The 17010-nt window shown below is 47.4% G+C and overlaps 1 protein-coding gene across 2 annotated transcripts in view; it reads right to left on the minus strand.

The window, feature by feature from the left end:
- LOC119373968 (uncharacterized) overlaps positions 1-8431 on the minus strand; it is a 32142-nt gene extending 23711 nt beyond the window's left edge. For both annotated transcript variants that reach the window (XM_037644027.1, XM_037644029.1), the window contains exons 1-3: positions 8035-8431; positions 2603-2739; positions 2451-2542 (exon numbers count right to left, since the gene is read on the minus strand). In XM_037644027.1, coding sequence (XP_037499955.1) covers positions 2451-2542; positions 2603-2739; positions 8035-8175 — 370 coding nt within the window. In that variant the 5' untranslated portion in view covers positions 8176-8431. The remainder of the gene's footprint in view (positions 1-2450; positions 2543-2602; positions 2740-8034) is intronic.
- Positions 8432-17010: the final 8579 nt, after the last annotated feature.

The raw sequence follows: 17010 nt of genomic DNA on the forward strand, positions 1-17010 counted from the left end.
TCTTTACTTGGCTTTCACTTGACTTGACGCTTTGCTTGACTGGAGTAGATGCGATGGAAGCAACAGTACCTTCAATCAGCGTCCCACCACTCGTTGAAGGCAACGTTACCCTTCCCTCACCGTCGTTGGCGTCAACAACAGCAAGCAACGCAGAAGACAAGGCTGCGAAGTAACGGGAAGCAACTTTACCATCGAAGACAAGAGACGAGCATATGACGCTGAACGCAAGCGTTTGAAGCGAGCTGCGAACCCGGAACTTCGTGCACGCTGGAGCCGTTCAAGTTGAACTTGGTGTGCACATCGTGTAACAATTAAGCATTCCCAAACCATACCCAACTACGCAACATTCACGTGATACACCCCCCCCCCCCCCGCTCTGCGACGCACTTACTCGAGTTCCCCCCGTGGGAAGATGCGGGCGATTTTTTTCTTCTCACTTTATGTATTAGGAAGCCTATATGAACGGCCTGCCATGTATGCTCCCTAGATATATTTAGAGTTACTGTATATGGTACCTTTAGGTAGCAGAGTAGCGCATCTGTCTTCCAACGCCGCTAGCAACCATGCATTGCGGAGAAGCTGCCGCTTGGGCCAATTTTTTTATTTCTCGACGCCTCCGCTGCAGCGAACTGAATTAACACTAGCCATCGTCTTCGACACGCCAGACAGGTTAATCGGCGACACGGTAGGCATGTCGCCCGCAAAAACGAAGTGCGACTTCACCGCATAGCTGTGGTTGCTAGCCGGGCCTATTCGCTACTCTGCTACCTAAAGGCAGCATATACAGTGACTCTAGATGTATTTATTCTGCCCCGCCACCCTGCGAAACCTTTCTGCACTTAGCGTGGTTTTGCACTGCCTCCATGATCAGCCCACCTCTGACCAAGCCACGGTGTCATGTGATGACGGTGTATGCATATGCCACAGGAACGAAGGCACGAGACAGCTGGACCACAATCGACGCCAGCAGGAAACACGAGCCATGGCTCCACGTGCCACTGCAAAGCGCTGTCTTTATTTTCTTCTCTTGAGGTCGCGCGCTCTCCGGTTTTGTTCGCCGCCCAAAGGAGGGCGCCACAACGGCATTATGTGGCGTTACGTCACATGACGTCACGACAGAATTTGCGACGGCATGATGACGTCACATTATTGCGATCTGTGGCGTAATGATGACGTCATATGGTGACGTCATCGCGCGATGATTATTTTTTGCACCACTCGTCCCCGACACCGCAGGGCGCGAGACGCCGACGGCCAAATTTCGTCTTTAGTGAGGCATATAAGGCTCCCGCCTTAAGAACACAAAGCATCGTGCAGAAAACTATGTTCCCTACACAATTGTTCAGCAGTTTCCCGAACCCTTCTATCTCTTCCTTGAAAGTGCGCTAGGCACTATTATTTCAATGTTGGGGCATCCTGTTGAGCTTCGGCAATCACCTGCCCAAACTACGGTGTCGCCGGTAAAATTCCCTTTATGGCGTTTCTTGTGCCGCGCATTCTTTTTCCGCATCTAGTGATGTTTTTGGGAAACATGGTCTGGACTGCAGTCGGAAGCAGAAGCCTTACCTTCGTGTCGTTTTCTTTTTTCTTTGCTTTTTTTTTGTCATTTTCTGCCAATTGTAAAGAACATGCCAGAGACCTGTCGCTTGGCTCCCACTCGCATTCTTTTCCTACAAAACTTGCCAACATACATTTTTCAGCCACACTTTTCCACGCTGTAGGTTGCAGTACAAATCATGATATCTCACAGTCGCGTCTTTTCTGGCATTTGCGTCGCAGAGCAGCGCACAAGAGTTCCGCGACATAGCACCGCATGAAAGAGAGTACTAGCTCCCACAGACGCGCATGCCGCATAGCCCTAGCCAAGCACTGGAAACACAAGTGCAAACTCACTCTCACACACACGCGTGCGAGAGAAAGCGGGAGGCGAATGAGTAAATCAAGAGAAAAACACGCCCTGGCAAAAACCGATGTCCGCCTTGTGTCTCCGAACAGTGGCGTCCTCATCAGAAACAGCGGTCGCCATTGTAAACTCAGCCGAGACGCCCTCGTGAAACCTTTTTCCGCTATTATATATCGCTGTCTTTTGCGACCTGCTTGTAAGTCAATATGAACACAAACATCCGCCTCTAAAAACAGGAAAACCTGTATCATTAAAGTACCTCAGGGACGCTGCCATTCGTCTTTCTTTTTCGTCTTTGAGTGGGGCTGGGACACAGGAAACGTGAATAACTGAATCACGTTTTCTTACCTAATACACTGAGGTGCAGTAATTGTCAATGCCCTTCTGTCCTTCGCTTCTTACCAGCTTCACCCAAGCAAAAAAGAAGTTCAGGAGAAGATGCGAACCCTTCAACTTAAAGCAGCAGAAGTGCTGAGCACGGATGCCCAATGCAGTATCATTGTTAACCTGCATAACAGTTTTCACGCAGCGTAGGTTTCTAGCTTACCTGGGTTTGACAGTATGATGGCGTTAAATTTGGTTGTGTTTTCCTCCTTGACGTCCAACTTTTCAAAGTGCCCAAAATTCGTCACGTTTGCCCTGCGAAAGAAATTTCAGTTGCTATAGACATACGTCGCAGATCGTGATCTTCAAATTTACCTGAAGCCTTTTATCGAAAAGGCTGTTTGAAACTCCACGAAAGTGTCGTTCATACTGAGCGTCACGTCCATCTTGCACTCTATCTGAGAGCGCTCGGTCGTGCTAAAGGTCCACGTCGTTTCAGAAGTGTTGAAGAACTGCAACAAAAAGGCAACACATACCTTATTCGCAATTTAATTCACACTGACGAAGTTTCTTAAAGGGGTCATGAACCACGCATCCCTCGGACTTTGTGAGAAACGGAAAGCAGACGCTGCTATGAACAGCTCGCTCAAATCTTGCAGTCGTGTGTGGCAAGAAGAGTTTAGAAGTGGTGCTCGAAGTTACCAATTTCTAAAGCACGCTCTCTACATACAGAGGCCCGTCCTCACTCTCTTCGGTGAGTGGGGAGCCTGCTTCTTGACGTCGAACAACAGATGGCTCGCTATTGGCCAATAGCCGGCATAAATCAGCAGCGGCATTTGGTTCAGGTGCTCTTCTTGCCACGGGGTGCCACCACGTGGCTGCGCCGCGCTCCGCATGGTGTGCTAACATTACACAGTAGCCGCACTTGCGCACAGGAATCACAGTGGGAGAAAGCGAGCGCGTTTCATCTCGCGCGCTCAAGGTCATGTCGCGCGCTGACGTAACTTCTTTGCCCCGTGCCATCTCTCCCTGTGTAGCTTCGAGCGCGCTCGTTGAGACGAGAGCAGAGAGAAAGCGCATCGGTGATGCCACAAATCTTTGTAACTCCGCTCGCTCTAGACGGATTCTAGCAAGTTTTGCGGCAATCCATTCGTGAGACAATTAACTCCGCTAGTGAGGTCATTCGATGATTACTTGGAAACGTGGTTTCAGGGCCCTTTTAAACTGGAGCTGTAGTAAAGAACTAACCAGGTATTTATCGGTAAAAATATTTACATAAGGGGTTGACATTGTATTTATAAAGGCATAGAGGATCCGATTTCGCTCTGATTGTTTGTGCAGTATCCCGACACCAGGTCAATACACCCGACCGACTAGCCCGAATGCGTTTAATGCGTGACGCTTCAAAGGCTTCGCTGCTCAGAAAATAATGAGCCTCTCCATCCACAACGCGAAAAGGGGTCTGCTTTTGGAGCTAGTGCAACACTGAAATTTCAATGACCTGGGAAAAGAGGCCCCACAACAATTCTGTTACGTACACTACAGTTAATGCAACAATAAGGCGTATGATACAGTTTGTCCAAAGATAAAGCAGTAGGGCACTGTTGCAACAGTACGTAACAACAAGCATATCTACTTGTACATTGTGTATGTAGTCGTATATACAGCTTATAATGTTTATCTGTTATTTATATGTCCTCGTATTTCGGTTATATATAGTGTAGCGTAAACTGCATATGCATAAAGAGCAAAGTTGATGTTACTCTTTTTTAACACGAAAGTGTTTTATGCCGGGATCCACCAAGACTTCAGTGAGGTGTTTCCGTCACGGAAATGACGTTGAAAAAATATACACGATGAGATGGCAAAGAAAAAATGTTCCGTCAACGGGCATCGAACCCACGACCGCTCGGTCCGCAACAGCAGATGCCGGGCACGCTACCCACTGCGCCACGGTCACAGACTCTAGGCGCTTTACAAACGCGCCTTTTATATCTACCACTTTCCCGGTCGGCGGGGTGGTGTTGCCCTTTGGGAGCGGTAAAGTAGACTAATTGGTCATTTCTGTGGCCTCCGCGATTAGCACCTGCAACGCGTTACACATCCCTCCCATTCGGTGCGTTTTCAATAGACGTTCAGTTTTGTCAATGCCTTAACACACCGCGAGGTGTCGACCTTTGCCAAGCGTCGTAAAAGCGTCGTCCTCGCTCATAGCTTTGCGACGCGCGCCTGCCTCACGTGGCTGTAACACCGCGTTCCCCGCTAACGCGCTCGCTCCTAGAAAAATCGCAGCCGGGCTACCGGGGCGGCACGACGCGCATTGCGTTTTCCCCGAGTCCGGTCGTGGTGTTCAATCACATTTTAACATGCCGCGGGATGGCGAACAAGTTCTGCGTCCAATATGCGACACCCTTCTGCCTATCACCCCTAGTTTTCTGATTACGCTTTCACCGTTAACTACCACAGCTACCACAAGGGTTTGTTTAATCACTTAGCAGGGACGTTAGTCGTCGGGATGGAGATGTACCACCAATCATGAACGTGAGCACATGCACGTTAAACGGTGCTATAGCTGCCAGACATTAATATACATTGTGCAAACTCTGCTATATAAATGTACAGTAAACATTCAGTTACTTCTGTAAGGGCACGCTTTACTTTCGTGTTATTGCGATTCCTATGACGGAGGGATCAACCATGTTTTTTTTTCCTGTATTGTTGATTGGTTGATATGATGAATATTGATAGTATCTGTACATGGTGCCTCTCTGCTATGCTCTCCGTAGAGACTGGCAGTGTTGTAAATAAAAATAAACATCACCATCTGTGCGGCACCTAGTGTAATTTGCATAGCAATACACCAACCTTTTTCTGTTCCTGATCACTCATATACAGATATGGCCCTAGTCTTCTTTGTTAAGGACTGGGGTGGCCTATTGCCGAATTCGATATGCTAGTTATATATGCTAACCCGGTCCGGTGTTAAATAATTAGCGCAGGACAGGGTTAATTCAAGATACACGGGAGAGGCCTTTGCCCTGAAGTGATCAGAATCAGGCTGCTGCTGCTGCTACGTATGGTGATAATGATGATGATGGTCACGACGGTGATATGAAAGGTTGAATTGGTTTTAGTCAGTTTGTCAACACTTCGTATCTGTACGTTCAATTATCCTAGCTATGCATGTGCAAATACAATCTGACAGTGAAGGCTGGCGCAAAGATCGTCCCTGATATGCCGCGGCAGTGGTGTGCGGCGTTTAATTTGACAACGGGCCGAAGGAATAGGTGAACATGGTAACGGTTACCCTCCACTACTGGCTGCCGATAGCAAGGGATCACTGCTCGTCACATCACGAAAGAATACTGCGTCAATCCTCACCGCCTCGCATGCGTAATCATGCAAACCTCAATTAAACTTTGCAGCTGGATATCCTGGAGCGCAGACGTGCTTGAGGAATTCTTCCAAGTGGAACTGTGTATAAACTGGACTGCCTCCAACTTTTCAAAACAGACATGCCTGCTTATCTGCAGTCACTAAAACGTTTAATATTCAACCTTAGTTAGTTTGGTTGCTGCCAGCGATAATGGTTTTCCCGATAATGGTTGCTGCCAGCAAAGGTGGTTTTCCCGTACCGCACAGTGCTGAATTTTTAGAAAACCATAAAGATGAATTTTGAACACCCAGTATTAACCTGTCCACACTAATTAAATGTCGCATTTTTAGCATCAAGTGTAATCGAAGTACATTTTTTATGCAAAAAATTTTATTCATATTTAGTTATTTTTTAAGGTCTTCATGCACCAGATCGCCGAGACTGTTTAGAAACACTACTTTTGTCCTTGAAATCACGATTACCATAAAATTGCAGTTTTGCGAATAATATTACATACGTTACAAGTGCCCACGCTTCATTTCCCTGTGAGCTGTCTTGCGTCACGTAACGTCGAGCACACTGGCAGAGCGTGGGGAACGCTCTTTTGGGTGTGACATGAAAAACCTAAATGTGTTTTATTTTACCCCGTTTATATAAAATGATGTGCAAAACAAGCTTTCAGCCGCCTCCGCTACGCCAATGTAGCAATTAAACTGTGAGTTCAACGCTAAGTAGTATAAATAGCACATATTAGTGTCCATACCCACAAGCGTCTTCTACTGAAATCTGTCTTGAGACTCGAGTACACATACTGCGAGTTAAAGTTCCTTGGCAATAATATGTGTATTCTCCGTGCTAATGTAAAATTTCGTCGTGCGTTCGCCAATGATAATAGAGAGGTTTAGAATGGGACTCGTAGCGTTTGCGTCGCTTGTGCAGGTGTGCGTAGCCAAGACGTTAACGTACGACGCATACGCAGTGGCAACGAACGCTAATGCAAAGCTTTGCGCACCCTATTCTAAAAGTGCCTATTGTCCGCGCCAGCCACACTACTCAAAGAGTTCTATGCACAATGACCCACGCAACCACTGGAAGTTCGTCCGCCGCTCTCGCTAAAATAGCTGCCCGAGAAGACAGTTAGCGACGTCGATACCATAACCTAGAAATCCGTGCCACCGTTGTCGTGCCATTTTTAGGCAGAATATTAATGAGAACTAACAGACAATAATGCCAAGGAAAGTATAGGAGATGTCATTTGTAATAATTGGGACATAAATGTGAAGAAAGTAAAGTGGACGAAAAGATAACTTGCCGCCGGCAGGGACCGAACCCCCGAACTTCGAATAAAGCGTCCGATGCTCTACCACTGAGCTACGGCGGCGGTCATCCCCCCGTCCACTGTATAGGGTATATATGTGCATTTAAACCTAGAAGTGTTAGCCAGTGCCGATCGCAGCCGTGGCGGCGAGTGTGGAACACTCTTTCTGCCTTTTGGCGTCACGTATCACGTGATCTTTTTACGAGCTTGCAGCTGACCAATAATCCCTCGCATACTACCTGTAGGCATGAAGTCTGCCAGAACGAGACCCTTGCTATGAATAAAGGAAAGAGATGGCTTTTAAGGGTTCGTTCTTTTTTTTGCTAGACACAGTATTATTGAGAACCAACAGACAATAATGCCCAGGAAAGTATAGGAGATGTTATTTGTTATAATTTGGATATAAATGTGAAGAAAGTAAAGTGGGTGAAAATATAACTTGCTGTGGGGCAACAGCAACAAATATTATGAATTTTATTAATTATTTTCTTAAATGTACTTGTCATATGGAACAGTGAACCTTCAGAAAAGTCAAGTCAGTTAGTTCCGATAGCATGTACTTTAGCTTTTTTTATGCTTCAAATAATACGGTCTCCATACGTGACATGCGGTGTTTGTGTTTTAGCCAAGAGGCACACATAAAATATATATGGAACATAGGAGAAAAACATTACCTAGAACAGCTACATATATCGTCGCAAATATGAGGGCCTTCACTGAACTTTTATAGAGCTCTTCCATTGACTGCAAAGTACCAGCTCTCATGCTCCGTAATACTATTCGAAACGCTGCAGCGGGGTCCAAAAAAGAAAGCAATGTTTATCTTTATACGGCCAGCAGAGGCACTGCTGATGCCGCTGCCCACATCTCGTAGCACCAACATGCTGTTTTGAACCGCTTGATAAAACAAAAACTTTTTGCTTCAAGTACTTATCGTCTCGATGATCTTGTATCTCCGCACAGTCGCAAAGTATCTTTGCCCAGCCCTGCTAGCATCATAAAAAGTAGTACGCCACCCGTAATTTAATAGTCATCTTGCGGATAATCTACAAAAATTTCCAAAGAATCGTTTCCTTTTGCAATAAATATGGCATAGTAAGTATTCGCACTTACCTTTTTTATGTCGGGCTGTGCGCCTCGTGTCCCCTTTATTACAACTGCATTGTCTTTTAGTAACACCGTCGTTGGGAGCAGTAGAAGTAATGTGATGGTTATGGGTGATACTTCTAATATCTCCTTTCGTGTTGAAATCATAGATGCAGCTTTCTTCCTCTTGACGGAAGTGTTCTACAGAGTGGGCAATGGCTGTCGCCTTATACTGAGTAGGAAAACCCCGTCCCAGTTTGTAAGCTACATTTCCATGAGAATATTCATATCCACGATGCGAATTTATTTCGCACCACGACTAGCATCTGTGATGTGAGCAGCGAAACAAATGCAAGCTTGCCCAGTACATCTGCCACAAACCGTTTCTGTTTCTTTCTCGCAACATTACGAAATTCGTACCTTCGACAATTGTTATTCTGTGCGTTCTCCATCTGAATCACTTGCCAAGGACGTGCGATTCTCGAAACGCGGCGAATGCGATTGTTTTCAATGCCTCTGCTGTTGCTAGCCTTCATCGCGATGGGCAGTGCAATAATAATGCGACTAGGCTTCTCGAACAATTGCGGTCACAAATCGAAGCCACAAGTTCCCACCTAGAAGAGTCCTCCACGCGCCTACAGAAGCACCTGCTTCGAAAATTTTGTGCGCGTTCTCAACAAGTACGTGTTACGCATTTCACGATGAAACCTGTTTCTCGACATAATGTTACGTAACTGGGCAGGTACTTCGTGAACGGAAAAACGGATATATTTGGCTCCATTGGTACCATACGGTCATATGGACATTCAGAGTTATGAAGCATGTCGTAATTACCAGCATTTGTGTACCGACGAATGGTACCTTTGATAATAAGGAGTCATTCCTCCGGTGTGTTCCGGAGGCCCTACAGTCTTCCCACTGACCCCGGTACATTAGGAAGTTTTCGTCGGTTACTACAGACATATCATACTTGCACAAGCCCAATATTCAAATCATGTCATCGCCATTGCACAAGTGAAAGTGGCGTGGATCTCGCATCATTGGTTTTGTTTTCAGTTCGCATTCTCTTGTGCGGGATAATGATGAAGGGTATACGTGTACGGGTTCCTTATGCAAGCAATGTTGCTCAACCACTTTCCGACCCTCACTCGTCCTCACCATCAGATTTTTTTTGTTTACGAACTGCGGCGCGCACACATGACACAGTGCTCCACGAAAAGAAGAGGCAAAATAAGAGACAGACAGTGATGGGCGATGTCAAACGGCCAAAACAGTCTTGTTCTTATTCGTCTTGCAGAATTAACGTCACCGCTTAAAAAAAATTGCCAGGCCTGCGCTGAAACCGCAGCACAGTCACAGCGAAAGCTGGAAGAGCGGCGTTCCTAGAGCCCGTTGTAAGCTCTCTTGCCGCTACTAATAAAAGTACACTAGCAAGGTACCCACCACGCCATAAATCACAATTTTTGTGAAGTTGCGAAGCACCTACTAAGCCATTATTCGTCATTCTGCGGAGAAGCGAGGCACCAGCTACACGTCTGTAAGGCATTATGTGCACTTTGTTGAAGCGACGACTTGCGCAAATGGATCATGCGCTTATGGGCTTCCTTGGCAACCAATACAAGTGCACTTGCGAGGAACCCACTACGCTATAAATCATTGTAATTTTACTGAGACCACGAGGAAGCGGATCATGCGCTGATGGGCTTCCTTGGCAACCAATACAAGTGCACTTGCGAGGAACCCACTACGCTATAAATCATTGTAATTTTACTGAGACCACGAGGAAGCGGATTATGCGCTTATGGGCTTCCTTGGCAACCAATACAAGTGCACTTGCGAGGAACCCACATCGCTATAAATCATTGTAATTTTTGAGAAGTAGGGCAGCAGGCACTGTGCCATTTTTCGTCATTCTACAGAGAGCGTTGGTAGCTGCTAACGCATGTAACGCATTATGCGCACTTTGTTGATGCTGTGCCTGATGACGATGAAGCATTATGGCAGAGCCCTTTGTAATGGGTTGGAAGCATTCAACAACCTACTCGTTGCGCAATTCGCATTGTGTGACGACTGGTTACAGAATTCGCGTTGTGCGACGCTTGGCCTTATTTTACTCTTCTGCCACGCTGTATTGCATATGCTAATGTGGTTCCTTCCCGACTTGAAGCCTGTATAGGACCTTTTTCCAAAGCAGTTTCAAGCACCGGCATGGCTCAGAGGTTGAATACTGGGCTCCCCCGCAGAGGGCCCAGGTTCGAACCTCGTTCCATCCTGGAATTTCTTTCTTATTTCGTTTTTTTTTTCTTATTTCGAGCGATATTGGTTACGGACAGCGGCGGCGGCGGCGGACAACTACGGCGCCAAAAACGGCCGGTGAAATGATCTCATAACAGCTTTCGCTGTAAAAACTGATTCCTTGTTCAATGCTATTTTTAAGCGTGAGATGGTCGAAGCTGCTACGTGGATAGAACACTCTTATCTGAACGAAGCGGGCTGGCGCCATGGTATCAAGAAAGCTGCTTTCGAGGGTATTCGCTCGTATTTCAAACATTTTGTGGGCCCAGGGCTACTCATTTACATCTCCTACCAAATTATAATTAATTTTTATTTATTAGGGCAATTCTGCGGACTCTTATGAAAACATCTGCAGGGAACGATGACACACAGAGAGAGAAGGGAAAGGCAGGGAGGTTAGCCAGAAGGTGTGCTACCATGCACTGGTATTGGGGAATAGGGGGTTAGGGGGTTGAACGAGAGAGAGAGATAAAATAAATAATAAGGAAAAGACAATCACAATCACACACACACACACGAGAGCGTTCCACTCAGAGGCGTTCTGACAGGCCAGTAGATCTCAGGAAGCCTAGTAGCGCTTGTAAGGCCTTCTTCTGCGACATTATGCCAGGACGATGGCGTAGTAGCCTTTCTTCTGATAGAGGCTGGTCGTCCAACTTGTTGAAAGCATGTCAAAGAGATTGTCTCTGTGTGCTATACTCCGGACATTCACACAGAACATGTCGAATTGTTTCTTCGTCGCCGCAGTGTTCACAGGCGGCTGTGTCGGCCATCCCTATGCGGAACGCATACGCATGGGTAAACGCGACGCCCACCCATAATCGACGCAATGCCACAAAGAATTCATATAAACGTTTTGATGTAACAAAGAATTCATTAAAACGTTTATTTGGAACAATGTATATTGCTTTTGACAGCGCTTTAGAAGCGAAAAATCAAACTATTCCCGGTCAAAAAAGAATTTCGTTGTTTTTTTACCAGTTCATGTAAAGCTACTACACTCGCCACTACACATTAGGTAAAGCCCCATGTTTCTGCTGCTACATTACACATTCTTCTTATAACGCGAACTCTTTAGCCGAAACCGTGGCCGAACCAACCAGCGCGTCGTTTGCGTGATGAAATTTTTTAATGTTTCCTGATGTTTTCGTAGACGTAGTCCGAATCGTCAGTGAGGACGACTTGTGCATTACTGTGATAGCGTTCGTTAAAAAAAAAGGTCAGTTGTCTAGAGAACAGCTTGTATATTCTCCTATCGCACGAATTCACGCTGGAAACAGTTTTGTAAGTGCGAATGCATTTCTTAGTCGGGCTATGTCAGGCGTTCGGCGTTGTCCGCGCACCTCTCCGCTCTCATTCCCTCTCCCACAGCAACAGCTGCGGGCGCGCGCGCTTATCCTCGCCCTAGCAACCGGAGCACGTGGTGCGGGCGGAGTAGCGGAGAGTGAGGGGAGAGGAGGAGCGCGCTCGCATCGCGCGAGCTCGGCGGAGCTCCCGCGTGTGTAGAGAGAGTGTGGGAGAGGGCAGGTGCAGTGCTTCGCCGCTCCTTCTCTCGCCGTTCTCTCTCTCTCCTCCCTGCGCCACCGCCTCAATGCAGTGCGTTTGAAACGCGTTTGTAGCGTTTGTGCTGCCTTGGCAGAGCCTGAAAACAGCGCGTTCTAAACGCGTTTGTGCTGCATTGAAGGCGGTGGCAACATCCGTGAGGTGATTACGAAGGCACGTAGGAAGCTTTCGTTGAAAGAGGCACCCAAAAGGGAGACACTTGAGCGCGTCGATGTGTCCAGCTTTACGCCATTAAAATTACTACGCCGTGTACTCTCGGTGCAAGAAATGCATTCGCATTTCCTCACGATTCCCTTCGGGGAGGTGGGGGCATTTTTTTTTCATTTCGTGAATCTGACTACGCAGGTACTCAGATACGAGTAATTGCCGTGACTTTTCTGCCACCATGAAACATATAAGAGGTATTTCTGGCTGAACATCTCTGCATTAAATATAAATGTTCTACGTCTTTTTTTTTAAGAGTACGTGGCGGCAGTTGCCAATACAGCATGATTTTCTAACCAATATAATAACATACAAGGAAAAAGCTGTAGAGATTCACCGCAAAAGAAGCTAAGGCGCGCAAACACGGACACAAGCGAAGAGAACAAGTCAACATAAACGCCTGTCTCTGAAGTCTCTGAATACCTTAGCACATCTTACCATCTTTTATGACGCATCCTTACCAACTGGTTCAACGCAGTGCGTTGGCGGGCAAGTTGGCGTGAATCCGTAGTGCGTTTTTTTGTCAACTGACATCATTTATTGCGTCACTCCAATCTTTATACGCAACATACACCAGAAGGTCATGCATAGCGTAAACCAGAGATTCTCAAGCTTTCTGGCCCCGGGGAACACCAACGGCTTTTCCAGAGTGCCGCGGAACCCCTAGCTTTTTATTGATCATGAAGACAATCGTAGGAGGGCGCGGGGGGGGGGGGGGGTGATAACGTCTCTCGACGCGCGCAACCACAGTATTAACACGGCCCGCGTTGGTCTGTTCTCTTTTCTTTCTTTCGTTCTTTCTTTCTTTCTTTATTTGTTTTCATTGTAAACATCGTTACACAATATCTATGGCCATCGCCGTTGATGTAGAACTCCCGATAATGCATAGACTTGCGATTCCCCCCACACTCCCCGCGTGCCGCTCCGCGAGTCGCATAGAGCGGCCGTCGACCATACACTGCATGCTTCAGCCACCGGGTAGCGTAAGCAATTTCTTCACGCAAACGAGGCGCCGGACGTACAGAGGTCTGCTTTATTTTTTCGCAAAACAAAACAGGAGGCATGCCAGTCGCACAGCGAACGGCCGTCGACCGATACACCGGTCGTAAAGCTAAGCCGTAAAGCTCGTGCAGCCCACAGCCGACACGAAGCGAGGCATCTTGCGCGTATCAAAGCGCTCGTTGCACGTTTTCATAACAAATCGACATAGAGCAGTGGCAAATCGCCGTGTATGAAAGCTGTGCCACGTGATCGCTGACGCGCCATCAGTCACGAATAAAGCGCCGAGGCGCCCGTTAATGTCGTTTGAACTGATTTGACCGCCCACGAGCATGAATTGCCAGCGCTCCGCGCGTTCTATCGTCACGGGTCCGCTAATTGGGTAAGTTTCGTGGCGCGCACTAGACGACGAGTCTTTAGTGCTGCTTCCACGTGGGTCTCTCGCTCCCCGTAGACACCCGATGTGCGGATGCGGCGTGAGATGGCTTCGTTAAATGCAAAGTGCAAAGCAGATTTGCTTGTATAAATAAATAAATTAGTTGTAAGGGGGAGGGGGGTAAAGCGGGAGCGGGTTGCATTCGTTCTGGCTGCTCGCGGAACCCTAAGATGCCCTTCACGGAACCCAGTTTGAGAACCCATGGTGTGAACCGTGCGCAGCAACCGTCACAAACTCTATCAACAGAGCGCACTCATGGTACAGAATTCAAAAACGAAAATTCAGTCCTATATACAATATTAAAGAAGAAACACTAATCTTCTGCGATCCCAATGACTATGAAAAAAGCCTCCGACATTTCGCGGGTGGTGGTATCGTGGCTCTTTCTTTTAAGTGATGGTCTCTCTAAGTAAAGCCTGATCATTTCACCTTCTGTAATGTTGAGTTACACATTACATTTTGTAATGTTGAGTTAACCTGCACCTGTCGGCAGGGATCGCTCATGTTCGTGCTTTGCCCTGTCTTCTGTCACGTGTTGTCGTTCTGCGCTAAAAAAGCGATGTGCTTACCAACTATAGCTTAGTTTGTGTCCTGAGCTGTAGAGCTAGTGTTATCCTAAGGCCGTAATTTTCGTTTTATGAAGAAGGCACATTTACGTGCGGAAGACACAACGTTATTTGGCTTAGAGTTTAAGTTCATGCTTAGCCATTAGAGATACTACATGAGTATCAAAATTTATTTGACGCTAGCGGCGCAACATACTTGTTACAGAGCGTTCGGAATAAGTGACAAGCGTTATTTACAGGATGGGGGTTTCGCCACCATATTCGGGCCGACTAGAAGTTAAAAACGTGGATGGTTCGTGGTCCGTGTGATTCTTTGAGTGCTGCTGTCGACGTTTCCGGTCCATTTTGTCATTTTGCGAGGAATGTACCTGTGCGTAAGCTTTCCCTAACGGAGGCTGCAAGTCAGCCTCAGTGAGTGCGGATATTCTGCAAAGAAAAAGCGCGAAAGCGAATTAGCATATACCTGATAAAATCGAATCAAATCAAATAAAAAAATCGCAGTTGCTTAGCTCGGCTATGCCAGGACTTACGTAGCGTTAGCAAAGGTTCAACTGATTAATATTAGCTTTCCAGATTGTCTAGGATTATTAGCCTTCCTCTGTTCATTCTTCGTACGCTGAACCGCTAATTGCCAGGCAACTACTTCAGAATACGATGAGATAAGCTTCTCGGCTCATCTGCGCCGTTGAGCAGCATTTGCGCTCTCCTTCTCCATGGCGTTACCCACGTGCAATCCCCTGTCAGAGGCGCTATCAAGCGGCTCCAGCACCGCGTCAGAGAGCGATTGCACAGCGAAGGCGAATAGCTGCGCGCACGCAGGCGCCAATACGTCTGCCAAGGCTACGATGTCACTCCTCTGGAAAGCGCAGACCGGCGGCGGTGAGTAGCGCGCGGCGGTGGCGGAGTCTGCGCGCGCGCCGGCGCCAGTTTGTCTGCCGCGGCTACGACGCCACTCCCCCCGAACGCGCAGACATGCAGCGGCGAGCAGCGCGCGGCGGTGGCGGAGAGCGCGTGAGATGCCGGCTCCGGTGAGCCCAACGTTACTAGAACAAACTCAGTTTCAAAGCTCCGTATCTCCGCCAGCGGAGGAGGGTGGTCCGAACGGCGGTCGCGAGAACTATCGGCGCTGCGGTTCCGTCTTGCGCCACTATCGGCGCGTCGTCTGCTGCCACGGCATAACGCTGCGGTCCGCCGCGCAGTTGCCGCGAGCAACTGCGCGGCGGACCGCAGCGTTATGCCGTGGCAGCAGACTTTCTTATTGTACTAGTTAGGTGGATATGCATAAGGTCGTCTGTATGCATTGGCCCACGTGCGTTGTTCATTGATTGGCTAAGAATCGATGTTCGGTCTATATTGCCACACCCACTGCTTGTTTTATTTTGATGTATTCGGGTTTGACCAGCAAGGACGATTACCAACGCTCGACGCTGTCCGCGAAGCAGTGTTCGAGAAGCTTCGCGATTGTAGTAGATCGTTTTGTTAAGATTGCGCGCCGCACGCGAATGTTCTAGCTTTGTCGAGAGATAACGCCGCCACCAGCGATATCGCTGGAAAGTTCGATAGCGCCTGTATAAAAGCCGACGCGCTTAACCACTTGTCAGTTGATCGACGGTCGACGCTCTGTTCGCTGCTATCAGTGTATTGCTGTAGTTTGACTTTCAGTTTCCCGGCCACAAGTTCGGCCAAATAGAGAGTTTCATCTCGGACCTGCTGACTGCTGCCTTCGTCGACGTCACGACCCTGTGACAATATTTGAGCTGTCTACATTGCGCTTAACTTCCAAGCATATGAGTTTCTAAGCGAATGAGGGTTTTCAGCGTAATATTTATAACTACCACCACAATTTTAGCCGCTGTCGTCTTATCTAGACCAAGAACACCCCAACACGTTTGTGAAAGCCTTTATAGTGTACAAAGAAGCGTACTTACACGAGATACAAAAACGTTCTAGAAAAAACAGTACTCATGTTTCTACAATTTATTTAAAAAACTTTCTCGGAAAACATCACCAATGCATCGCAATGTTTACAAGACACGTTTTCGCGACGGTTAAAGGGATACTGACCCAAAATAAGAAAATTTTACGAGAACTCCTTGAATGAAATCTCAGTGTGCGATTACATCGAATAGATGTCGTCTCTGGGCAATTTTTTTCAGCGGATAGTTGTATTTTCGGTGTCTCATCTTTCTACGTCGCATCCTTCTACGGTGCCTTAAACAATTCGAAATGATCGGCCGTGATGTGAGCACCGAGCAGTTATTCGCGCGTACTCTGTCGCTAGAAGAGTCGTCAGTATTCAACTTCAGTTTTTCAACTTCACCGAGCAGAGGTTCCATGCCCGCAGCACTTCTTACACTGTACGACAGCCGTTTGCGTTTCGTGCTGTAGCCGTTCACTACGCAGTAAAATGCTCGTCAATTACAACTATCTTTTGCACAAGTAAGTCTCCGTTCCCGAAGCAAAGTGTGGGATTGGGCTAGTTGGTATTCCATTAATAAACTGCTCAGCGCAAAAAATTTGACACGGTACACATAGAAAACACGAGGACCAGCGCTGGTCCTCGTCTTTTCTATGTGTACCATGCATGTCAAATTTTTGCGCTGAGCAGCCCGTTCCCGTGCCGGCGAGTGTAAAATATTCCGCACATCTTGTTCGATACCTCGTCGTAAAATCTTTCGAAAATCCACTGCTTTTAAGGCATAGCGACAGCTGACAACTGATCGAATGTCAGTGTCGTGCAATTCTCAGTCTCGGTAGCGTATATAAGTAATCGTCTGCCTTTCGTTTTTCTATTTCTGGCGGCTCCTCCAAACTGGGCACTGGGCTTTCGTGGGACGCCGTGCGTTTTGGGGGGGGATTTGCGCCTAAACCCCGAACATTTTGGCTTTGAAATGTGGGGTGGAAGTGGTGGGAACAAGCGCGGCACGGCACCGGGCGCGA

The sequence above is a fragment of the Rhipicephalus sanguineus genome, chromosome 11 (assembly GCF_013339695.2).
Source record: "Rhipicephalus sanguineus isolate Rsan-2018 chromosome 11, BIME_Rsan_1.4, whole genome shotgun sequence".
NCBI classification, from domain to species: Eukaryota; Metazoa; Arthropoda; class Arachnida; order Ixodida; family Ixodidae; genus Rhipicephalus; species Rhipicephalus sanguineus.